Below are 26767 nucleotides of genomic sequence, written 5' to 3'. Positions count from 1 at the left end.
GATTTGAGGAGGAGGTCTAGAACAAATATTAACGAAAAAGTCAGTGGGATTCTTTCATCTCAAGGCCCACATGTAGCTGCTTATCACCCAAAGGAGCGGGTCCTTCTCCACAGCAGACACACGCTTTCCTCACTTGGCCAGTACTTCTGTCCACAACTTCACCACCCGCCACCCTTCTGGGGGCACCTGGCCCTCCAGAAACACCCACCTGTGGAATTTTGCTCAGAGGCACAAACAAACATGCTGTTTCCTCCCTTTATGCCTTGGTGCAGAGTTCCTCTGCCTAGAAAACGTTTCCTTCCTCTCTCTGAGCTGGAAAACTTACTCAGCCCTGTTCAATCCTTTTGGAAACAAGCATATGGGATGAAAAGGAGAAGATGTAAATATATACGAAATTCCTTCCCTGCCTCCAGAACCCTGTGCAGACGCTGTTCCCCCACCACGGCTGAACGGAGCCGTGGGTGACGGCAGGATCGGGGTCCTTGTTCCCAGACCAGTGCTCCTTCTTACACTGGCATAGTTATTCCAAAATATGGATGCCTAGGCCCCGCCCCCAGGAACAGTGATTCAGGTGGGCCCACATGGAACCCAGAATCTTTGTTTTCAGAAGAGATCCTGGCAATTCTGTCGGGCGGTCAGCTATGGGACCCACTTGGCTGTGTCACACTGGCCCCACTCTGCAGCCCGCCACCCTTCCATCCAGGACAGGATCTTATCACTTTGTCGGGAATCCCAGAGGGTCACTCAGAGGAGGCCGAAGGCCCCACTGCCCTCCCTGAAAGCAGGTGAGCCAGCCGCGGCCAGACTCCACTTAGGAGTGTTTGCCAGGGGCTGAGGGCCCGCACCACGGTGGGGAGGGGGGAGGCCACCCGGCAGAAAGAAGACAGGGGTCCTCAGGGTGCGAGGCCAATGGAGCACGCTGCCCAGACCCAGCTCGGGGAGACAAGAGTTACCAGGGTCTGATTGGAGAAGGGGTCTGTGTAGTTGATCCTCTGGGTGGTGCAGTTCATGTCTCCTGGCTGGCCGGGGCTCTTCAGAGGTGGAATGACCTCGTAATGGTGCTTACAGCTGAGCAGCTGGGCCTGACCGGGGTACAGGGCAATGCCTGGGGGACAAACAGGGAAAAGTGAACGGTCACAGTCTCTCACCACACCCCTAAAATCATGTCACATATATTTTTTCACACCCGCCAACCACCTAAGTTCAGGACTCCCTGGGTGACTGCAGATGAGGGAGAAGAAAAGTGTCACAGAGGATGGGGAGCTACACACCCTGCTCTCAGAAAGCCCTGCTCTAATGGACGAGACAACTGCCCCCTCGGTAAGCCCCTCCCGGCCGGGGATGCAGCCTCCCCAGTGCCTGCACCAAAACCCGCCCCGCTTCAGAACCCTGCTCCACACCCTCCAAGGAGGCCTCTGAGACCAAGCCGGGCACTGCCAGGCCCCCCGCACCACTGCCCACCTGCAGACTCACTGGGCAGCCCTCGGCTGCGGGACTCCCCAGGTCTCATTCCGTCTCGCATCTCCTACCCAGACTGGGAGCTCCAAGTGTGCAAGTCGCAGCCCCAAATCCCTCCCCTTCCCCCAGCCAAGGTACCTCGTTCAAAGCTCTAAGGACAGCAGCTGTTCTAACCTCAGTGGTAGAAACACTGAGAGCAGCACGTGGCCCCAGACACAGGCAGAGTCAGACCAAGAGACCAGATAGAGAGAGTAAAACCCACAGATAAACAGACAAAAGCAGACAGAGAAGAGGAACAATCACGAAACAGGCAGAGACAGGCAAGCGCACTGGGACCAGCACACCTGTCAAGAAGCCCCAGGCAGAGGGGACCTGAGACTCCGGCTCTGCCCTGTGAACAGGTCATCCGAAGGTCACTCGGGGGCATCCTGTGGGCAGAGCCTGAGCTCACAGAGCTCACACCTCCTGGTCTACTCCACACTGCCAGAGCCCAGTGCCAGCCCCACCGCCCCGGAGCAGACAGCCCCTCGCAGGGACAGGAGAGGTACGGATGATGTGGCCTGGGAGCCCCTCTCCAGGCAGGGCCCCGCCCACCTCTGGATGGCCTCGCCTCCCTGCCACCTGTAACTCCCACTTCTCCGCATCCCTGGCCTCTGGCTCCAGCCAGGCTAGACTCATCCTCTCCAGAGAAGCTCTCTGCCTCCCTACGCTCACCTTTGCTCCTGTAGACCCCCTTCCCACAGAAACTCTCTTCCATTTACCAAAGCCCAGCTCATATCCTGCCACTGAGCATAAGCATTCCTTGCCCACCCCAGTCCTGCAGCGACCACTCCAGGCTCGGTCCACCTCCCTCCTCGGCACGTGACACTCTGCTGGGTACCAACAGCAGCTCTTGGGGTGCATAACCCACACCTAGACTGTGCTCGGACTCCTCTGCCCTGCCCGTGGTGCCCAGCAAGACACCAGGAGTGCAATGGCAGCTCAGGGAGTATTTGCAAGTCGATGCCCCAGACCTGGGCCTGATGTCTGCCTGGGGCAGGCTCTACCTGGGGCGTCGTAGCGATCCACCTCCTTGTAAGACACCGACATGACAGGGTGCTTGAGTTTCTCACGAAAGTCCGTGATGGTCTGGTAGACCAGGAAGACGGCCACGGCCATGAGCAGCAGGTAGATGAAGATGAGCAGCACGGAGAAGACGTTCTTCAGGCAGGCCTTGCTAAAGCGGATGCTGCTGCAGGCGGACTCGCTGTCCAGGGCTGAAGGACAATGACACACATGTGATCCAGAGGAGGTGGGCAACTTCCAGGCCCACGACCTGCTTTACCAAGGAGGTGAGGTCGCCCACACATCCAACCTCCCCACCTCAGCCCTCACATCCGAATCACAACACGCGGCCCCTGTTGACATTCACCACACACCTGCTCTGCCAGGAGGGGGACCCTGAGCTGAAGGAGGCGCCCCTCTACAGGGGCAGACAGTTACAACCCAGCAAGGGAGCCGGCCCCAGCCTACCTCTCTGGCCCCATCCCCTGACCACTCCACTCCCCCAGGACCAGCTGTACTAAACAACTGTTCCCAGTGTGCCCTCCTCAGCCCTGGAGCCCCTCACACCCCAAGCCTGGCCTGAGGCACTGCTCCTGCTGACTCCTAACTCATCCTTCAGGGTTCAGTTTAGAAACGTATTTTCTCAAGGAAGCCTTCCCTGACCCCATAACTTGATCTGGGCACCCCTTCCTCAGTGCTCCCAGGGCACCCTATGTCCACTGTCATCACTCTGCAATGTTACTGTCTACATGTCTTTTTATCCCCCTAGGCTGTGAGCTCCACGAGGGCAGAGACAGGGCCAGTGTTGTCCATACTGAACCCCTAGCCCTTCACGCTGTGCCTGGAATAGAGCAGGCATTCTGCAATTAGATGGTAAATGACTGAACGTGTCCCAATGCCAGCCCCTCCCCAAAAGTCCTATGTTGAAGCCCTAACCCCCAATGTGACAATATTTGGAGACAGAGCAGTTAAAGAGATAACTGGGTTAAACAAGGTCATAAGGATGGGCCCTAATCCAAAAGGACTAGTATCCTTATAAGAAGAGGGAGAGCCCAATGGCATTTTTCACAGAACTAGAACAAAAAATTTTTTAATTTGTGCAGAAACACAAAATACCCTGAAAGCCACAACAGTCTTGAGAAAGAAGAATGGAGCTGGAGGAATCATGCTCCCTGACTTCAGACTATACTACAAAGCTACAGTCATCAAAACAGTATGGTGGGGGGGGGCACAAAAACAGAAATACAGATCAATGGAACAGGATAGAAAGCCCAGAAATAAACCCACACACTCACGGTCACCTAATCTATGACGAAGGTGGTAAGAATACACAATGGAGAAAAGACAGTCTCTTCAATAAGTGGTGCTGTGAATACTGGACAGCTACATGTAAAAGAATGAAATTAGAACATTCTCTAACACCATACACAAAAATAAACTCAAAATGGATTAAAGACCCAAATGTAAGACTGGATACTATAAAACTCCTAGAGGAAAACATAGGCAGAACACTCCTGGACATAAATTACAGCAATATTTTTTCTGATCCATCTCCTAGAGTAATGGAAATAAAAAAAACAAAAATCGGACCCAATTAAACTGAAAAGCTTTTGCACAACAAAGGAAACTATAAACAAAATGAAAAGACAACCTATGGTCTGGGAGAAAATATTTGCAAACTATGTGACTGACAAGGGATTAACTTCCAAAATATACAAACAGCCCATACAGCTTAATATCCAAAAAACAAACAACCCAATAAAAAATGGGCAGAAGACCTCAAGAGACATTTCTCCAAAGAAGACATACAGATGGCCAAAAGGCACATGAAAAGATGCTCAATATCGCTAATTATTAGAGAAATACAAATCAAAACTCCAGTCAGGTTACCACTTCACACCAGTCAGAATGTCCATCATTAAAAAGTCTACAAATAATAAATGCTGGAGAGGGTGTAGAGAAAAGGGATCCCTCCTACACTATTGGTAGGAAGGTAAATTGGTGCAGCCACTATGGAGAACTGTATGGAGGTTCCTTAAAAAACTAAAAATAGAATTACCATATCACCCTGCAATTCCACTCCTGGGCATATATCTGGAGAAAACTCTAATTCGAAAAGATATATGCATCCCAATGTTCACAGCAGCACTATTTACAACAGCCAAGACATGGAGGCAACCTAAGTGTCCAATCAACAGATGTGATAAAGAAGATGTGGTGTATACACACACACACACACACACACAATGGAATACTACTCAGCCATAAAGAAGAAATAATGCCATCTGCAGTAACATGAATGAATCTAGAGATTATCATATTAAGTGAAGTAAATCAGAGAAAGACAAATATCATGGGATATCACTTATATGTGGAATCTAAAAAAACGATACAAATGAATTTATTTACAAAACAGAAACAGAGCCACAGACACAGAAAACAAACTTAGGTTACCAAAGGGGACACTGGAGGGGGTGTGGGGTTAGATAAACTAGAAGTTTGGGATTAACATATACACACTACTATATATAAAATAGGTAAACAACAAGGACCTACTGTGTAGCACAGGGAACTATACTCAATATCTTGTAATAATGGAAAAGAATCTGAAAAAGAGTAAATAAAAAAACATATATATATAAAACTGAATCACTCTGCTGTACACTCGAAACTAACACAACATTGTAAATTAACTATATTCCACCCCCCCCAAAAAAAGAAGAAGAGGGAGAGACACCAACGAGGCATACACACAGAGAAAAAGTCACATGAGGGGGTGACAGTGGACAGAGTTCAAGGCTGGCAGAGCAGTCAGAGAAGGTTAGGGGGAAACCTGAAAGGGAGGGAGTCACATAGGGTAGTTAACTCCCAAATCTGCAAATGAAATATGCTCAACTTCTTGACTGGAGACACCAGGAGGGCCAGCAAAAAAGCAGCAGCTGGAAACCAAAAGATCTGAGTGGAGATTTCAGCTGCTGCTAATGCAAGGAACATAGATTAGAACTTGAGCCTTGTCATTTTAACTACCTGCTAAGACAAAAATTCTTCAGAGGATCATAAGAGAATCCAGAACCTCTATAACGTGTCATTAATAACATCTAGTGTTCAATTAAAATATCACCAGACATGCACAGAAACAAGAAAATGTGACCCATACTCAAGGAAAAAAGCAGTATATAGAAACCAATGCCAAGATGCCCCCAAATGTTGCAATTAGCAGACAGGAATTTTACAGCACTTTAAGGATTTAAAAGAAAATGTAAGGATAAGGAATGAACAGAGAGGAAATAGAGAATCTGAAACTGTAGAAAAGAACCAATGGGAATTCTAGAGCTGAAAAGAAAAATAAATAGAATGAAAAACTCACAGCATAGTCTTTAACAGCAAAAGTTGACAAGAAAAAAAAGCCAGTGTAGTTGAAGTTAAATGAACAGAAATTATTCAATCCAAAAAAAAAAAGATTGAAGAAAAAGACTAACAGAGCCCAGACAACTGTGGGACAATATCTAGCAGTCTAACAACATGTAACTGAAGAGAGAAAATGGATCACAAAAAATATTTGAAAAAATAATGGCCCAAACTTCCCAAAACTGGAGAAAAAACATCAATTTATAGATCCATGAAGCTCAATACATGCCAAGCAGGATAAATAAGAAAACCAATCCTATGCAAATCATAGTCAAACAGCCAATGCAAAGGTAAGAGAAAAATCTTGAAAGCAGCCAGGAAAAAAAAAGGCATATTACATTCAGGAAATTATATCTAATGATAGGTTAACTTTTGATCAGAAATAATGAAGGTCAAAAGACAATGGAACATCTTTAAAGTACTGAAAGAAAAAAATTCTGTCAACTGAGAATTTTAAAATTCCAGCAAAACTAACCTTCAAAAATGAAGGGGATAAGGTTATTTTCAAACACAAAAGCTGAGAGAATTCATCACCAATAAAGAAAGAAAATTCTGAAATGACACTAGATGGTAACACTCAGATGTACAGGAAGGAATAAAGATCCCTGGAAATGTTAAATAGGTAGGTAAATATTAAAAGCTATTTACATATTTTTAGGCTATCTAAAGCAAAAATTATACAACAATATTGTAAGGTTTTCTAACTTTTGGGAAAGAAGGAACAGAGAAACAACATATAAGACAAATAGAAAACAGCAAAATGGTAGAACCAAATGCAACCATATCAATAATTACTGTAAATGTAAATGGACTAAACACTCCAATTAAAAGGCAGAGACTGTCAGCCTGGATTAAAAACTAGATCCAACCAAATGATGTCTATAAGAGATGGACTTTAAATACAAAGACACGAGAGTATTTGCTCATAACTATTTCATTTTCTTTTATTTAAAAGCACAAAAGCAAGAGGAGCACAGAACTTTTTTTTTTTTTTTTTTGCGGTACGCAGGCCTCTCACTGCCGTGGCCTCTCCCGCCGCGGAGCACAGGCTCCAGACACGCAGGGCCAGCGGCCACAGCTCACGGGCCTAGCCGCTCTACAGCACGCGGGATCCTCCCAGACCGGGGCACGAACCCGCGTCCCCTGCATCGGCAGGCGGACTCCCAACCACTGTGCCACCAGGGAAGCCCAAGCACAGAACTTTTAAATGTCCTAGGTTGACAGAGAGAAGGAAATCATTCATTCCTTACTTCTACAAACATACATCAAGCATCAACTCTACATGCAACACTTTGTGCAAGGTGCTTCAGGGAGATACCAAGAGAGAAGGATTGATGGTTTGTGCTACAAGTGCTACAGGATTCAGGAGGATGTGAAGATGTAAAATGTGAGATTTCCTTTTCTTGGAGGGATGAATGGGGAGTGCAGGGCTAAGGGCAGAGATCAGCAAAGGCTTTGTGGAGGAAGTTGCATTAGCCCTGTCCCTAAAGCACCAGGAGGATTTTGAGGAAGAAATAATTTGGTGTTCATTATTCATTTGTTTTGCAAACTGAGAGACCAGATATCTAGGCCAGTGGTAGAGTAAGAGCTTGGTCTCCAGCCCCAGCTCTGCTACTAAATATAACTACTCTGTGACCCAGGACAGTTACTTAATGCTCCTGAGGCTAACTTCCTTCATGTGAAAAGGAAATAATCATTTCAAATGAGAGACTGTTGTAAAATGCACTATAGAGTGCCTGCTCAATGAATTACTGTTATTGGAGACCCAGAACGTACCCACTACCCCTCAAAAAATGAAGCCCTCAATGATGAAGATAACAAAGATGAAGAGCATGGAATGACAGTCTCATAATAATTAACTAGAAAAAATATATGCTGAAGATAAAATGGAGGTGGGGCAGAATACAGTGTCTTTCATATAGTAGTCATGTAATGTTTCCATGTCTGTTAAATGAATGAATGACCCAAATAACAGATGAACTAAGTCTTACAATGCTTACTAGCTACCCTGAATTGGTCAGAGAATACTAGTGTATTTCAGGCACATAAAAGAAATTATCCAATCTAAAAAAACCAACTGATGTGCCTTATTATTTCTGGTAAAATAGTTTAGAAAATTCTTACTTTACAGAAATGCCAATTCCCAGAAGTGTCTGTGTGGTTCCTTCAGGCTATGAAGAACAGGTTACTGCTGACCGATGGCTGTTTACTCTAAGAGGAACCAGGAAGCCCCAAGGAAATCCCTTGGGTAGCTGAGAGTGAAACCAAGGTACAAAGCAGCTCTAGCTCTCCAAAAGGAATTAAAGCAATTCACTTTTTCAGCTTCCTTTGTCTCTGATTCTACTTTGGCTGCTTATTGTTTAGTAGGTCCCTAGTGGGGCTGTGTCAATTTCTGCACCCTCACAGCTCTGCCACCTGCCTTCCCGCTGTGTTCCCCTCATGACCCTGCTCCACTTTACTCTTGAGGTCCCTCTCTCTGAGTTTGGCATGCAGACCCCCTCCTGGAGAGTATCCTGTATAGGGTACCCCATTAGGCACATCACAAGACACTGCCCTTCTGCACACCCAGCCTGTAGATGGCTTCCCTTAGCTCTGGTGCTGATTCCTGATCAATCACATGTAGCTTGGCTATAGGGCCACAGGACCCAAAGTACGGTGGTTTGTGCACAGGGACCTACCCATAGCTGTTTTGCTTGGAAGGCACGCCCAGCCCCCATGATCCATGTGAGACCACAGGTTCACTTCAAAACATGGCAGGTGGGGTGTTCTGAATATGGCGGAAGAGTAAGACGCGGAGATCACCTTCCTCCCATCTAGATGTAGAAATACATGTAGAAATACATGTAGAAATACATCTAGATGTAGAAATACATCTACACGTGGAACAACTCCTACAGAACACCTACTGAATGCTGGCTGAAGACCTCAGACCTCCCAAAAGGCAAGAAACTCCCCACGTACCTGGGTAGGGCAAAAGAAAAAACAGACAAAAGAATAGGGACGGCACCTGCACCAGTGGGAGGGAGCTGTGAAGGAGGAAAGGTTTCCACACACTAGGAGCCCCTTCGCGGGCGGAGATTGCGGGAAGGCGGAGCGGGGAGCTTCGGAGCCGCGGAGGAGAGCGCAGCCACAGGGGTGCGGAGGGCAGAGCGGAGAGATTCCCGCACAGAGGATCGCTGCCGACCGGCACTCACCAGCCCGAGAGGTTTGTCTGCTCACCCGCCGGGGAAGGCGGGTCTGCGAGCTGAGGCTCGGGCTTTGGTCGGAGCGCAGGGAGAGGACTGGGGTTGGCTGCGTGAACACAGCCTGAAGGGGTTAGTGCATCACGGCTAGCCGGGAGGGAGTCCGGGGAAAAGGTCTGGAGCTGCCGAAGAGGCAAGAGACTTTTTCTTCCCTCTTTGTTTCCTGGTGCGCGAGGAGAGGGGATTAAGAGCGCTGCTTAAAGGAGCTCCAGAGACGGGCGTGAGCCGCGGCTAACCACGGCTAAAATCTCGGAAACCAGAGACGGGCGGGAGACGCTAAGGCTGCTGCTGGCGCCACCAAGGGACCTGTGTGAGAGCACAGGTCACTATCCACACCCCTCTTCCGGGGAGCCTGTGCAGCCCGCCACTGCCAGGTTCCCGGGATCCAGGGATAACTTCCCAGGGAGAACGCACGGCGCACCTCAGGCTGGTGCAACGTCACGCCGGCCTCTGCCGCCGCAGGCCCGCCCCGCACTCCGTGCCCCTCCCTCCGCCCGGCCTGAGTGAGGCAGAGCCCCCGTATCAGTGGCTCCTTTAACCCCGTCCTGTCTGAGCAAAAAACAGACGCCCTCCAGTGACCTACACGCAGCAGCGGGGCCAAATCCAAAGCTGAGCCCCTGGGAGCTGTGAGAACAAAGAAGAGAAAGGGAAGTCTCTCCCAGCAGCCTCAGGAGCAGCGGATTAAAGCTCCACAATCAACTTGATGTACCCTGCATCTGTGGAATACCTGAATGGACAACGAATCATCCCAAATTGAGGAGGTGGACTTTGACAGCAAGATTTATGATTTTTTTCCCATTTTCCTCTTCTTGTGTGTATGTGTATGCTTCTGTGTGACATTTTGTCTGTATAGCTTTGTTTCCACCATTTGTCCTAGGGTTCTATCCGTCTGTTTTTTTATTTGTTTTGTTTTCTAATTTTTTCTTAATAATTAATTTTAATAACTTTATTTTATTTTACGTTATCTTCTTTCTTTCTTCCTTCCTTCCTTCCTTCTTTCCCTCCTTTAGACAACGAATCATCCCAAATTGAGGAGGTGGACTTTGAGAGCAAGATTTATGATTTTTTTCCCCTTTCCCTCTTTATGTGAGGGTGTATGTGTATGCTTCTGTGTAAGACTTTGTCTGTATAGCTTTGCTTCCTCCATTTGTCCTAAGGTTCTATCCATCAGTTTTTTTTAAAATTTTTTTCTTAATAATTATTTTTTAATTTAATAATTTTATTATATTTTACTTTTTTTTATCTTACTTTATCTTCTTTCTTTCTTTTTTCCTTCCTTCCCTCCTTCCTTCCTTCATTCCTTCCTCCCTCCATCCCTCCCTCCCTCCCTCCTTTCTTTCTTTCCTTCTTTCCTTTTCTTTTCTTTCTTCCTTCCTTCCTTCCTTCACACCTTTCTTTCTTTTTCTTTCTTTCTTTCTTTCTTTATTCCTTTCATTCTTCCTACTTCTACTAATTCTTTCTCTCTACTTTTTCTCCCTTTTATTCTGAGCTGTGTGGATGAAAGGCTCTTGGTGCTGCAGCCAGGAGTCAGTGCTGTGCCTCTGAGGTGGGAGAGCCAACTTCAGGACACTGGTCAACAAGAGACCTCCCAGCTCCACATAATATCAAAAGGCAAAAATCTCCCAGAGATCTCCATCTCAACACCAGCACCCAGATTCACTCAACGACCAGCAAGCTACAGTGCTGGACACCCTATGCCAAACAACTAGCAAAACAGGAACACAACACTACCCATTAGCAGAGAGGCTGCCTAAAATCATAATAAGTCGACAGACACCCCAAAACACACCACCAGACGTGGACCTGCCCAGCAGAGAGACAAGATCCAACCTCATCCACCAGAACACAGGCACTAGTCCCTTCCACCAGGAAGCCTACACAAGCCACTGAACCAACCTTAGCCACTGGGGACAGACATCAAAAACAACGGGAACAACGAACGTGCAGCCTGCAAAAAGGAGACCCCAAACACAGTAAGATAAGCAAAATGAGAAGACAGAAAAACACAGCAGATGAAGGAGCAAGATAAAAACCCACCAGACCTAACAAATGAAAAGGAAATAGGCAGTCTACCTGAAAAAGAATTCAGAATAATGATAGTAAAGATGATCCAAAATCTTGGAAACAGAATAGACAAAATGCAAGAAACATTTAACAAGGACCTAGAAGAACTAAAGATGAAACAAACAACGATGAACAACACAATAAATGAAATGAAAAATAGATGGGAACAATAGCAGAATAACTGAGGCAGAAGAACGGATAAGTGACCTGGAAGATAAAATAGTGGAAATAACTACTGCAGAGCATAATAAAGAAAAAAGGATGAAAAGAACTGAGGACAGTCTCAGAGACCTCTGGGACATTAAACGTACCAACATTCGAATTATAGGGGTTCCAGAAGAAGAAGAGAAAAAGAAAGGGACTGAGAAAATACTGGAAGAGATTATAGTTGAAAACTTCCCTAATATGGGAAAGGAAAGAGTTAATCAAGTCCAGGAAGCACAGAGTCCCATACAGGATAAATCCAAGGAGAAACACGCCAAGACACATATTAATCAAACTACCAAAAATTAAATACAAAGAAAACATATTAAAAGCAGCAAGGGAAAAACAACAAATAACACACAAGGGAATCCCCATAAGGTTAACAGCTGATCTTTCTGCAGAAACTCTGCAAGCCAGAAGGGACTGGCAGGACATGTTTAAAGTGATGAAGGAGAACAACCCACAACCAAGATTACTCTACCCAGCAAGGATCTCATTCAGATTTGATGGAGAAATTGAAACCTTTACAGACAAGCAAACGCTGAGAGAGTTTAGCACCACCAAACCAGCTTTACAACAAATGCTAAAGGAGTTTCTCTAGGCAAGAAACGCAAGAGAAGGAAAAGACCTACAATAACGAACTCAAAACAATTTAGAAAATGGGAATAGGAACATACATATCGATAATTACCTTAAATGTAAATGGACTAAATGCTCCCACCAAAAGACACAGATTGGCTGAATGGATACAAAAACAAGACCCATATATATGCTGTCTACAAGAGACCCACTTCATACCTAGAGACACATACAGACTGAAAGTAAGGGGATGGAAAAAGATATTCCATGCAAACGGAAACTAAAAGAAAGCTGGAGTAGCAATTCTCATATCAGACAGAATAGACTTTAAAATAAAGACTATTAGAAGAGACAAAGAAGGACACTACATAATGATCAAGGGATCGATCCAAGAAGAAGATATAACAATTGCAAATATTTATGCCCCCAACATAGGAGCACCTCAATACATAAGGCAAATACTAACAGCCATAAAAGGGGAAATCGACAGTAACACATTCATAGTAGGGGACTTTAACAACCCACTTTCACCAATGGACAGATCATCCAAAATGAAGATAAATAAGGAAACCCAAGCTTTAAATGATACATTAAACAAGATGGACTTAACTGATATTTATAGGACATTATATCCAAAAACAACAAAATACACATTTTTCTCAAGTGCTCATGGAACATCCTCCAGGATAGATCATATCTTGGGTCACAAATCAAGGCTTGGCAAATTTAAGAAAACTGAAACTGTATCAAGTATCTTTTCCAACCACAGCGCCATAAGACTAGATATCAATTGCAGGAAGAAATCTGTAAAAACTACAAACACATGGAGGCTAAACAATACACGACTTAATAACAAAGTGATCACTGAAGAAATCAAAGAGGAAATAAAAAAATACCTAGAAACAAATGACAATGGAGACACGACAACCCAAAACCTATGGGATGCAGCAAAAGCAGTTCTAAGAGGGAAGTTTATAGCAATACAATGCTACCTTAAGAAACGGAAAACATCTCGAATAAACAACCTAACGTTGCACCTAAGGCAATTAGAGAAAGAAGAACAAAATAACCCCAAAGGTAGCAGAAGGAAAGAAATCATAAAAATCAGATCAGAAATAAATGAAAAAGAAATGAAGGAAACGATAGCAAAGATCAATAAAACTAAAAGCTGGTTCTTTGAGAAGATAAACAAAATTGATAAACCATTAGCCAGACTCATCAAGAGAAAAAGGGAGAAGACTCAAATCAATAGAATTAGAAATGAAAAAGAAGTAACAACTGACACTGCAGAAATACAAAAGATCACGAGAGATAACTACAAGCAACTCTATGCCAAAAAAAAGGACAATCTGGAAGAAATGGACAAATTCTTAGAAATGCACAACCTGCCAAGACTGAATCAGGAAGAAATAGAAAATATGAACAGACCAATCACAAGCACTGAAATTGAAACTGTGATTAAAAATCTTCCAACAAACAAAAGCCCAGGACCAGATGGCTTCACTGGCAAATTCTATCAAATATTTAGAGAAGAGCTAACACCTATCCTTCTCAAACTCTTCCAAAATATAGCAGAGGGAGGAACACTCCCAAATTCATTCTACGAGGCCACCATCACCTTGATACCAAAACCAGACAAGGATGTCACAAAGAAAGAAAACTACAGGCCAATATCACTGATGAACATAGATGCAAAAATCCTCAACAAAATACTAGCAAACAGAATCCAACAGCACATTAAAAGGATCATACACCATGATCAAGTGAGGTTTATTCCAGGAATGCAAGGATTCTTCAATATACGCAAATCTGTCAATGTGATAAACCATATTAACAAACTGAAGGAGAAAAACCATCTCAATAGATGCAGAGAAAGCTTCTGACAAAATTCAACACCCATTTATGATAAAAACCCTGCAGAAAGTAGGCAAGGAGGGAACTTTCCTCAACATAATAAAGGCCATATATGACAAACCCACAGCCAATCAGCCAACATCATCCTCAATGGCGAAAAACTGAAAGCATTTCCACTAAGGTCAGGAACAAGACAAGGTTGCCCACTCTCACCACTCTTATTCAACATAGTTTTGGAAGTTTTAGCCACAGCAATCAGAGAAGAAAAGGAAATAAAAGGAATCCAAATCGGAAAAGAAGAAGTAAAGCTGTCACTGTTTGCAGATGACATGATACTATACATAGAGAATCCTAAAGATGCTACCAGAAAACTACTAGAGCTAATCAATGAATTTGGTAAAGTAGCAGGATACAAAATTAATGCACAGAAATCTCTGGCATTCCTATATACTAATGATGAAAAATCTGAAAGTGAAATCAAGAAAACACTCCCATTTACCATTGCAACAAAAAGAATAAAATATCTAGGAATAAACCTACCTAAGGAGACAAAAGACCTGTATGCAGAAAATTATAAGACACTGATGAAAGAAATTAAAGATGATACAAACAGATGGAGAGATATACCATGTTCTTGGATTGGAAGAATCAACATTGTGAAAATGACTCTACTTCCCAAAGCAATCTATAGATTCAATGCAATCCCTATCAAACTACCACTGGCATTTTTCACAGAACTAGAACAAAAAATTTCACAATTTGTATGGAAACACAAAAGACCCCGAATAGCCAAAGCAATCTTGAGAACAAAAAATGGAGCTGGAGGAATCAGGCTGCCTGACTTCAGACTATACTACAAAGCTACAGTAATCAAGACAGTATGGTACTGGCACAAAAACAGAAAGATAGATCAATGGAATAGGATAGAAAGCCCAGAGATAAACCCATGCACATATGGTCACCTTATCTTTGATAAAGGTGGCAGGAATATACAGTGGAGAAAGGACAGCCTCTTCAATAAGTGGTGCTGGGAAAACTGGACAGGTACATGTAAAAGTATGAGATTAGATCACTCCCTAACACCATACACAAAAATAAGCTCAAAATGGATTAAAGACCTAAATGTAAGGCCAGAAACTATCAAACTCTTAGAGGAAAACATAGGCAGAACACTCTATGACATAAATCACAGCAAGATCCTTCTTGACCCATCTCCTAGAGTAATGGAGATAAAAACAAAAATAAACAAATGGGACCTAATGAAACTTCAAAGCTTTTGCACAGCAAAGGAAACCATAAACAAGACCAAAAGACAGCCCTCAGAATGGGAGAAAATATTTGCAAATGAATCAACTGACAAAGGATTAATCTCTAAAATTTACAGGCAGCTCATGCAGCTCAATAACAAAAAAATAAACAACCCAATCCAAAAATGGGCAGAAGACCTAAATAGACATTTCTCCAAAGAAGATATACAGACTGCCAACAAACACATGAAAGAATGCTCAACATCATTAATCATTAGAGAAATGCAAATCAAAACTACAATGAGATATCATCTCACACCAGTCAGAATGGCCATCATCAAAAAATCTAGAAACAATAAATGCTGGAGAGGGTGTGGAGAAAAGGGAACACTCTTGCACTGCTGGTGGGAATGTGAATTGGTACAGCCACTATGGAGAACAGTATGGAGGTTCCTTAAAAAACTACAAATAGAACTACCATATGACCCAGCAATCCCACTACTGGGCATATACCCTGAGAAAACCAAAATTCAAAAAGAGTCATGTACCACAATGTTCATTGCAGCTCTATTTAAAATAGCCTGGAGATGGAAACAACCTAAGTGCCCATCATTGGATGAATGGATAAAGAAGCTGTGGCACATATATACAATGGAATATTACTCAGCCATAAAAAGAAATGAAATTGAGCTATTTGTAATGAGGTGGATAGACCTAGAGTCTGTCATACAGAGTGAAGTAAGTCAGAAAGAGAAAGACAAATACCGTATGCTAACACATATATATGGAATTTAAGAAAAAAAAATGTCATGAAGAACCTAGGGGTAAGACAGGAATAAAGACACAGACCTACTGGAGAACGGACTTGAGGATATGGGGAGGGGGAAGGGTGAGCTGTGACAAAGCGAGAGAGAGGCATGGACATATATACACTACAAAATGTAACGTAGCTAGTGGGAAGCAGCCGCATAGCACAGGGATATCAGCTCGGTGCTTTGTGACCGCCTGGAGGGGTGGGATAGGGAGGGTGGGAGGGAGGAAGATGCAAGAGGGAAGAGATATGGGAACATATGTATATGTATAACTGATTCACTTTGTTATAAAGCAGAAACTAACACACCATTGTAAAGCAATTATACCCCAAATAAAGATGTTAAAAACAAAAAACAAAAAAAACATGGCAGGTAAAAGCATATTCACTGTCATGAGCTGCTCATAACTGCAGTGGCAACAGGTTTCAGGTTGCTACATTCTAAGGGGGGCTTGAAAAGATCACAAGATAAAAGTGAAGGACTGAATTGGTGTGTAACGTCTGAATAGAATTTTTAAGAGTTGGTAGGGACCTGAGTGGCTATCTGGTCCAACCCCATTCCTTGTGCAGTGATACTGGTCCCACAGTCAACAACTGGCACAGAATGAGGGTCCTGGAGTCCTGACTCCTAGCGCATACTCTTCTGCTAGACGACAGTAAACATCAGTCCTTAAGATTCAGTTACTAATGACGATAAAAGAAGATCTGATTGAAAAACTTCAAAACAAGCAGAACATTTTTAAGGTAAACTGCATATTACGTCTAGGCTGTACAACATGATGAAGGTGAACGATGACAGGCATCCGTGGGCAGGTGTCTCCTCTATCACAGCCAGAACATGATTTGAAATGTTCTGCCTTCATGGTGCCTTTGGTTAGGGGAAGAGATGACTTTCTCCCTACTTATTCTCGAAACTTCACAAAACAAACTAATTTAAGGCAAAATGGCAAAAACTTTAAGGCAAAAAACTAATTTAACAGTAAGGTCACATGACAACTGCACCATCTGTATTTGTTTGGCAGGGGTACCTGGACAAATTACTCTTGTGGGAACACGGGCCCAGAGTCTCTTCTGTTTCATTCACAGAAGCCAGGTTTAGCCTCTTCACAGGCCCTTCACTGATCCACAAATTGGCATGTAACGTAAATAAAACACTGTAGAATTGTTTATCATCCACACGTGCTATACGTGACACTCCAATTCTAAAAGTAGACACCGTTTCATTTTACCATTCTTTTAGACAGGTGCTGGATATTTAAGAAAATGTCCCCCACACTCTGCAGTCAGAAAAACCAAACTCTGACTTCTTTTGTGGCAAGCAGGATGAATGTATTTTAAAAGTATACATCCTTTATATATATATATGCAAAGTCACAGTAGTAGAAGAGAAAAATAATGCACAAGATTTTCTTGGGAAAGGTAATTTATGAGTTTTGTAAAACCCATGACAGAATTGCTTCAAAAACTCAAACCTGCCCCAGAATGTAAGTCAGGCCATTAAGAGGATATGTAAAACATCGTGGGACCTTTATTTACAGGAAAGGAAACTGGCTGACTACCGCAACCCTGCAAAACTCTACCTTGCAGAGAGCACTGGGCTAAGACGCATTCAGATTGTGAAGAAGTGACTTCTTTATCTTTTTTTCTTTTTAGTGATGTGGTGGGTGTGTTGTTTTAATTTTGTTTTGTTTTTTCTGTGAGATATAATTTACATACCATAAAATTTACCTTTTTAAATTGAATATATTTTGTAGTTTTTAAAATATTCACAAGGTGTATAACCATAACCACTATCTAATTACAGAACGTTGTCATTACCCAGAAAGAAACTCCACACCCATTAGCAGTCACTCCACCTTCCTCCTGGTCCCTGGTAACCAATAATCTATTGGGTCGGGCAAAAGTTTCATTCACTTTTTTCCGTAAGATGGCTCTGGTAGCACTTAGCTGTCCTTAACTTCGTTCAAAGCAATTCTGTTAGATTGTATGTGAGAGCTGTCATGTCAGCATGCATTTAAAAAAAGACTTATCAAAATTTGTGAATTTCTGTGTAGTCATTTTAATATTGAAGATGGAAGAAAAAGAGCAACATTTTCAGCATATTATGCTTTATTATTTCAAGAAAGGTAAAAACACAACCGAAATGCAAAAAGATTTGTGCAGTGTATGGAGAAGGCGCTGTGACTGATTGAACATGTCAAAAGTGGTTTGCAAAGTTCTGTGTTGGAGATTTCTTGCTGGAGGATGCTCCATGGTTGGGTAGACCAGTTGAAGTTGATAGCAATCAAATTGAGACATTAATTGAGAACAATCAACGTTATACCACACTGAAGATAGCTGCTGACATACTCAAAATATCCAAATCAAGCGTTGAAAATCATTTGCACCAGCTTGGTTATGTTAATCGCTTTGATGTTTGGATTCCACATAAGTTGAGCCAAAAAAACCTTCTTGACCATATTTCCACACGCGATTCTCTAACATAATGAAAATGTTCCGCCTTTTTTTTTTTTTTTTTAAGATTTATTACTTATTTATTTAACTTATTTATTTTTGGCTGCATCAGGTCTTAGTTGCGGCACGCGGGCTCTTCGTTGCAGTGCGCGGGCTTCTCTCTAGTTGTGGCGTGCGGGTTTTCTCTTCTCTAGTTGTGGCGTATAAGCTCCAGGGCGCAAGGCCTCTGTAGTTGTGGCGCACGGGTTTCAGAGCGCATGGGCTCTGTAGTTTGCAGCACGCAGGCTCTAGTTGAGGCACACCAGCTCAGTAGTTGCGGCACACGGGTGTAGTTGACCCACAGCATGTGGGATCTTAGTTCCCTGACCAGGGGTCAAACCTGCGTCCCCTGCATTGTAAGGCGGATTCTTTGCCACTGGACCATGAGGGAAGTCCCAAATGTTCCGTTTTTAAAACAAACTGTGACAGGCGATGAAAAGTGGATACTGTACAATAATGTAGAATGGAAGAGATCATGGGGCAAGCGAAATGAACCACCGCCAACCATACCAAAGGCCGGTCTTCATCCAAATAAGGTGATGTTGTGTATACAGGGTGATTGGAAGGGAGTCCTCTACTATGAGCTTCTTCTGGAAAACCAAACGATTAATTCCAACAACTACTGCTCCCAATTAGACCAACTGAAAGCAGAACTCGTGGAAAAGCATCTGGAATTAGTCAACAGAAAACACATAATCTTCCAACAGGATAACGCAAGATGGCATGTTTCTTTGACGACCAAGGAAAAATTGTTACAGTTTGGCTGGGAAGTTCTGATTCATGTGCCGTATTCACCAGACATTGCATCTTCGAATTTCCATTGATTTCGGTCTTTACAAAATTCTCTTAATGGAAAAATTTTCAATTCCCTGGAAGACTGTAAAAGGCACCTAGAACAGTTCCTTGCTCAAAAAGATAAAAAGTTTTGGGAAGATGGAATTATGAAGTTGCCTGAAAAATGGCAGAAGGTAGTGGCACAAAAGGGTGAATACATTGTTCAATAAAGTTCTTGGTGAAAATGAAAAATGTGTCTTTTATTTTTACTTAAAAACCAAAGGCATTTTCTGGCCCAATACTTTCTCTATGGATTTACCTCTTCTAGGCAAGTCACATAAATGGAATCATATGTGACCTTTTGTGTCTGACTTCTTTCACTTCACATGTTTTCAAGATTCGTCCATGTTGAAGCATGTGCCAGCTCTTCACTCCTTTTTATTTGCACAATAATATTCCATTCTGTGAACATACTATTTTATTTATCCATTCATCAGTTGATGGACATTTGTGTTGTTTCTATGTTTTGTCTATTATGAGTAATGCTGCTATGAACATTCAATACAAGTTTTTGTGTGGACATAAGTTTTCATTTCTCTTGTGTATATACCTAGGAGTAGAACTGCTGGGTCATATGGTAACTCTATATTTAACCTTTTGAGGTACGGCCAGACTATTTTTCACAGTAGCTGTACCATTTTACATTCCCACAAGCAACGTATGGGGGTTCTAATTTCTCTATATCCTCACCAAAACTTGTTAATCATCATCTTATTGATTGTAGCCATCCTTGTAGGTATGAAGTGGTATCTCACTGTGGTTTAGATTTGCCTTTCCCTGACGACTAATGATGTTGAGCATCTCTTCATGTGTTTATCGGTCATTTGGATATCTTCTTTGAAGAAACATTACTCAGATTCTTTGCCCATTTTTTATTTGGGTTGTCTTTTTATTATTGAGTGTAAGAGTTCTTTATATATTCTAAATACAAGTCCCTTATCAGATATATGATTTGAAAATTTCTCCCATCCTGCGGGCTATCTTTTCACTTTCTTGATAGTATCCTTTGATGCACAAAAGTTTTTCATTTCGATGAGGTTCAATTTACCTATTTTTCCTTTGGTTGCTTATCTTTGTCTATTCTATTAATATACAACTGTTTCCATGGAGAACTGATTGTAATGACTAATTAACTCTTTTCCTCAATGTGATTACATCTCTGATGTAATAAACTGCTTATTCAATTAGCATGTCTGGTCTCATCTCTCCCTTTGAAAAGAATAATAAGTGGTTGTGCTTCCCCTGATAGAGAGGCAATGAACAGACGGAGGCTTTTACCACATTATGGTATGGAATTCTTTATCTCGGAGAGTAACATTGGGAACATAATCCTGGGCGCTAGGTGCTTAACTCAAACCTCAGCTGCTAAATGCTCAGCAGCCTCATACTGTCTTCCTGTCCTGCTACTCTTAGTTCCAGGCCCTGCATTCAACTCCAGCCCCACCTCCTCTTCTGGCCTCCAAGTGTGGACATCCTCCGAGGCTCAGTCTCCATGGCCCTCTCCTGCTCATTCCACATTCTGTGTCCCTGGCTTTCTTCCAGGCCCCTAAACCGCCCACTACGGGTCCTCTCTCCGGTCAATCCTATACCTCTCACTGCCTCTAGGCCATCTCTAACCAGACCCACCACATCAACTGAAGCGTGGTGTGTGCTCCGCAGACGAGCACCTTCTCTTCCAGCCACTTGCCCCTCCGGACTCTGTCTCTGTATGGTATTATTCTCCCACTCACCTGGCTTCCAACCTCAGAGTCTTCTTTGGTTCTTTCTTCTCCCCATCCCCTACATCAAAACAGCCTATCACATCAGCCTTCAGCCTTTGATGTGGCACAGTTGTCTCGCTTCACCTTAATCCAGGCCCACAACCCGCCACACTGATCTTCCTAACGTGCCCACTTCACTCCTCTTACTGCTCTGCTCCACTCCCTTTAAATACTGCCTGCCCCGTAGAGAAAGTCCAAACCCCGACACTCAAAGCCACCCCCAGTCCGACCCAGCTGAGCTTTCCTACCTCACCTCCCTCTGCTTCTCCTACCAACCCTCTGCTCCAACCACTGTACCACCCACCGACTCTGAAACACCCTATTGTCATTCCCATCTCTACGTGTTTGCGCACACACCCCTCCTCCCTGGCTAGCCCTTCTTTTTCACCCATATATCACCCTCCTTCAGATTCATCCCATTTCCTTCACCAACCAGCCCTCCTTCGTTCACTCCTGAGGCACCTGTCTCTAGCATTTCTTTGGCCCTCATTCACTCATTCAAGTTGGCTTACATGAGATGCCTTCCTGCTACAAATCCCCACCTCCCTCTCCCAGGGTACCAATACACACTGAGCACCTACAGAGGGCCAGGCATTCTACCAGGCACTGGAGTTACAATGGGGGTAGGGAGGGGACACACCTTTGTGCCTCACAAAACTCAGGGGCAGGGCCTAGGGGCTGACACAATTAACGAAAGAATTATGGTCAATAAATGGACACTCTCAGCTGTGCTAAATGCTACAAAGGAAAAGTACTGAATACTAGAAAGCAGGTAACAGGGAGAAAAAGATCCCATTAGGTAGCTCAGGGCAGGCTGTGTAGAAGGAGGGCAAGTTCTTCTTTGGGTAACCTGCCTTCTCTCTCCACATGGCCTGAGTTCCCGGAAGGAGGCCATGCCTCACTCACCTTCTTCGTGGTTTTAGCATTGGGCATAAGGGTGAAGGAATCCATGAGTGACTCTGGTGGAGGAAGGGGAGGACTTTGGAACAAGAAAGCATCTCATCCAGGAACAACTGAGCCAGAGTCAGAACACGTTCAGAGACAGCCCTGGGTTCAATTTGAGCCCTGCTACTCTTTAACTCTGAGCACAGTACTTAACCTCTCTGTGCCCCAGGTTTCTGTCTATAAACTAGGACTAACCGCCTCCCTCAGAGGGTGGCTGGGAAGATTACGAGATAAAGTATATAGAAAAAGCCCTACCCAGGCCTAGTAGAGGAAAGCACCTAATCACTGGTGGCTGCTGTCATTAACCATTATTTTTATTATTCTAAGGGGACTCAGAGGCAGGAAATGAGCTCTGAAAGTTGTATACCAGGTCATCAAATTCGGGCCAAGTCACTACTGAGACGAGCCAAAGGGGCTTCTGAGCACTGGATTGTCTACGGTCTAAACAGAAGATGCGCCCAGGAGAGTTTCCCCAAAAGCAGGGAAGGCTCTTTGCCAGCCAAAGGAACTACCCAAAATTTGCTCTGCCTGAGGTCTGGCTGCCTGCCCTGACAGATCACAGGCTTTCAGGCCCCAGGAATCTGAGGCAAAAGAGAGGCTGCCAAGGTCGAAGGTCATCATGGCCACTTCCTAATTTGCCTGGCATTTATCTATAAAAGGAAACACAACAGGAAACTTCATCTTGCCAAGTCTGGCCTCCCTCCTCTTCCTGCTGTCACCATCTATTCTCTTCTGACTGGGGGCAAGAGAGCAGTGCAGGGTGCAGTAGGCAGAATAATGGCCCACAAGAGATGTCCACGTCCTAAATCCTGGAGCCTATAAATATGTCAAGTTACACAGCAAAGATGGGATCAAAGTTGCTAATCATCCGACCTTAAAACAGGGAAACTATTCTGGATTATCTGGATGGGCGCAATGTAATCACAAGGGCTCTTTAAACATGGAAGAGGGAGGCAGAACGAGGAGATGTGAGAAAGACCTGAAGATGGAAGAAGAGACCTGAGCCAAGGAAGGCAGGCAGCCTCGAGAAGCTGGAAAAGGCACTAAAATGGATTTTTTCATGGAGACTCCAGATAGGAATTCACCTGCCGACACCTTAATTTTAGCCCGGTGAGACCCATTTTGAACTTCTGATCTCCAGGACTCTCAGATAATAAATCTGAGCTGTTTAAGTCACTAAGTTTGTGGTAACTTGTTACACACACAATAGAAACTAACATACAGGGCTTTTGAACAGTTCTCCCTGGGACCTTAGGGCTTCAGAGGCAATGCCTAGAGTCAGAGTGAGGGTACTCAGGCTACGACCTTTTACACATTGGGCTTTAATAGAATGATGCTTAAGATATTTTTAAAAAATCACGGGTGCAGTAGAAAGAGTCTGGGGTCATACAGAGCTTGATCCAGTCTGTCTGTTGACCAGCTACGTGATCTTCCCACACTTCACTTAGCCTCTCGGAGCCTCAGGGCTACATCTGGAATCATGAGGATGACCGCCTCCCAGGGTTGTTATGAGAATTAAATGGGCAATGGCGATGACAGAGCCTGGCAGTCAGTAAACATTAGCTGCCCTCCCTGCCTCCTTCCTTCTACAAAGTCCTCTCTAAGGATTAGGCACAATCACAGAATTTCCTATCCCACTCCCCTCCCCTACAAATATGGGAATCCAGAGGAGCAGAAGCCCACCTCCCTCAATCCACCCAAGAAGCTGGAGTCAGGCTGGGACTCCATTCATTCACTTACTCACTCATTCATTCACTCAATGCATGGCCAGGGCTGAATGGGGAGCAAAAGGGACTGTCTCCACCCTGGCGGAGTTTACGGTCTAGTAGAACACACAGACATTAATCAAACAGTCAGGCAAACACATATACCATTCCATCAGCAACAGCTGCAAGGGAGAGATGTGTAGGCTACGAATGACGGGGGAGGTGATCTAGCCAGGAGGTCAGAGAAGGCTTCGCAGGGAAAAAAATGAATGAGCTGAGAGCTGAAGGATGATTACGCATTAACAAGGTGACAGACGGAAGAGAATTCCAGGCAGAGGAATAAAACTACAAAAAGGCCCAGTGGTGGGAGGGAGGCCCAAAGTCAAAGAAGGCCAGCATGGCTGAGGGGCAGTGAAAAAGGGGAAGTAGAGAAGGAAGGAAAAACAAATGACTCTCGGGTTCAACTGGGTGGTGATGGTACCATTCCTGGAAAGAGGAGACACTGGAAGAGGGCGAAGCTGGCAGCAGGGAACCATGAGGTCAATTCTGGACATGTGGAGTTCAAGGGACCTTTGGGACATCCTGGCAGAGCCACCATCTGGGAATCTGGATACACAGGATATGAGAACAGGTAACCTCTGGGCCAGAGATATAACCACGGCAGTCACGTGTGAGCAAACAGTGACTAAAGCAGGGGAGGGGGCCTGAGTGAGGTCACCTGCCAGAGACTGAGAGAAGGAGGCCTCTGAGAAACATTTAGCACCCAAGAGCTGGAGGGTGACTGCAAAGGAGGCTGGAAGGAGTGACCTGAGAAGTAAAGTGTCACATCATGGAAGCTAAGGGAGCAGAGCGTATCCGGGATGAAGAGGTGGTGGACAGTATCAAACATTCCGGCAAAAAGCTCTACAAGACGCCACCTTACTGATGGGACCACCCAGTTGGGCGACAAAACTGGAGAGGCCTGCTGTCCGCGGATGAGGCCTATCAGATAATCGCCCAGAGTGCCCTGGGAAGCGACCCAGGTATTAGAGGCTCAACTGCTGACAGCATCCCTGGGAAAAAGGAACAAAAAAACAGAGACCCAAAGTTCTTGTCATTGTATCCAGTGGCCTGGCCTCAGGATCTGGCTCAAACTAGAGGACAGAAGAGAGCAGATGCCGGCTTGGACACATCCTCTGTCCCAAGGCTGGTTAAATATGTATAGCTCTAAAACGAGGGCAATACTTGAGATCCGACACCAGGCAGGGGCTGTGCCTCCGACACAGGTCCCCAGCTGGCGAGGAGCCTGGACTGGGGCCTCCAGCTGCAGCAGTGGCTCAGCACCGTTTGCCGGCACTTCCACCCCCAGCGCTGAACCCACTTACCTGGTAAGATCCCTGGACCCTGGACTTTGACCGCCTCCTTTTCCCGCTCGTCCGCCTGCTCTGAGTTCTCAACCACCTGATCCAACTCCTCACTCAGCTAAAGGGAGAAACAAAGAGGGCAAGGAAGTCAGCTACCTCAGCTTTGCTTTTCTGGACTAGAATAAGAAAGCAGAAGCTGTTTCTCACTTAACTGTCATCAAAAAAAAGAAAGAAAGAAATCACATGATGCAGGGTATGTTATACCAATTCTACAGATCAGCGCACTGAAGCTCAGGAAATTCAAATAACTTCTATGTGTTAGTTTCCCAGGCTGCGGTAACAAAGCACCACAAACTGGGTGGCTTAAAATAACAGGAATTTATTCCCTCACAGTTAGGGAGACTAGAAAGCTGAAATCAAGGTGATGGCAAGGTTGGTTCCTTCCAAGGGCTGTGAGGGAGAACCTCTTCCATGCCTCTCTTCCAGCTCCAGATAATGGCCAGCAACCCTTGGTGTTCCTTGCTTGTAGATGCATCCCATCTCCGATCTCTGCCTCCATCTTCACACAGAGTCTCTGTGTCTCCACGTGGTCAATCTTATAAGGACATCATTCGTACTGGGGTAGGGCCCATTCTACTTCAGCATGACTGCATCTTAACTAAATACATCTGCAATGACCCTATTTCCAAATAAGGTCACTTTCTGAGGTGCTTCCTTTTTGAGGAAGACGATTCAACCCACAATACTTTCCATGGCCACAGAGCAAAGAGCAAAATCCAAGTTAGTCTAGTTCCAAAACCCATGCTCTTAATCACTTCCCAAAGAAGGAGGAAATGCAAGCTTAGAGTCTGCTGAGGGAGCAGAGGGAACAGAAGTTGGTGTCAGAGCTAAAGTCCACCAACTCAGGCTGCAAATGGCAGAACAAAGTGGGGAGGGCAGACCACCCAGAGACAGGTGCTAATTAGCAGCCTAATAGCAGGCAACCTCCACCTCACTTCATCAGAGTTCTCACCTGTCAAATGGCGACGATGATACAATGATAATTAACAAGGTTCCACAGCATTAAGGAGAAAAGCAAGAAACACCAAGACCAGAGTTTAGAGGAGGACCTATCACTGGATTGGGAGGTGAGGGAGGGGATAGACTTCCCAGGTATTTTCTTCGGCTCACAGGGTCAACACTTAAGGTCACAGGACATCATTAAAAATTCATCTCTAAGAAACTTGAGTTAAAACAAAGCTCTTACGTATCCAATATTCTTCCATCTCCTTCTCCATACCTCTGCTCCTGCCCTTTATTTATTTATTTTTAACATCTTTATTGGAGTATAATTGCTTTACAATGGTAGGTTAGTTTGTGCTTTGTAACAAAGTGAATCAGCTATACATATACATATACCCCCATATCTCCTCCTTCTTGCGTCTCCCTCCCACCCTCCCTATCCCAGCCCTCTAGGTGGTCACAGAGCACCGAGCTGATCTCCCTGTGCTACGCGGCTGCTTCCCACTAGCTATCTCTTTTACATTTGGTAGTGTATATATGTCCATGCCACTCTCTCACTTCACCCCAACTTACCCTTCCCCCTCCCCGTGTCCTCAAATCCATTCTCTACGTCTGCGTCTTTATTGCTCCTCCCCTTTAGAATCAGGTAAAGCCTCTTGTTTAAAGCCCTAAAGCCCAAAAGAAAAGAAAACCAACACGTGAAAGATGACACCATGAAACACAGGCCCACAGTGGGAAGGAACACAGATCAAGAGGTCCCCAGGGCTCTTTCC

The 26767-nt window shown here is 44.4% G+C and overlaps 1 protein-coding gene across 1 annotated transcript in view; it reads right to left on the bottom strand.

Annotated features, from left to right (window-relative positions):
- Positions 1–26767, bottom strand: part of PACC1 (proton activated chloride channel 1) — a 40007-nt gene that overhangs the window by 10747 nt on the left and 2493 nt on the right. Inside the window, exons 2-4 of the mRNA XM_007451311.1 lie at positions 25014–25110; positions 2505–2714; positions 954–1105 (exon numbers count right to left, since the gene is read on the bottom strand). Coding sequence (XP_007451373.1) covers positions 954–1105; positions 2505–2714; positions 25014–25110 — 459 coding nt within the window. The remainder of the gene's footprint in view (positions 1–953; positions 1106–2504; positions 2715–25013; positions 25111–26767) is intronic.

Source organism: Lipotes vexillifer, unplaced genomic scaffold, assembly GCF_000442215.2.
Source record: "Lipotes vexillifer unplaced genomic scaffold, Lipotes_vexillifer_v1.1 scaffold570, whole genome shotgun sequence".
NCBI lineage: Eukaryota > Metazoa > Chordata > Mammalia > Artiodactyla > Lipotidae > Lipotes > Lipotes vexillifer.
Note: the sequence above shows the minus strand (reverse complement) of the source record. Positions and strands in the feature narration are given on the sequence as shown.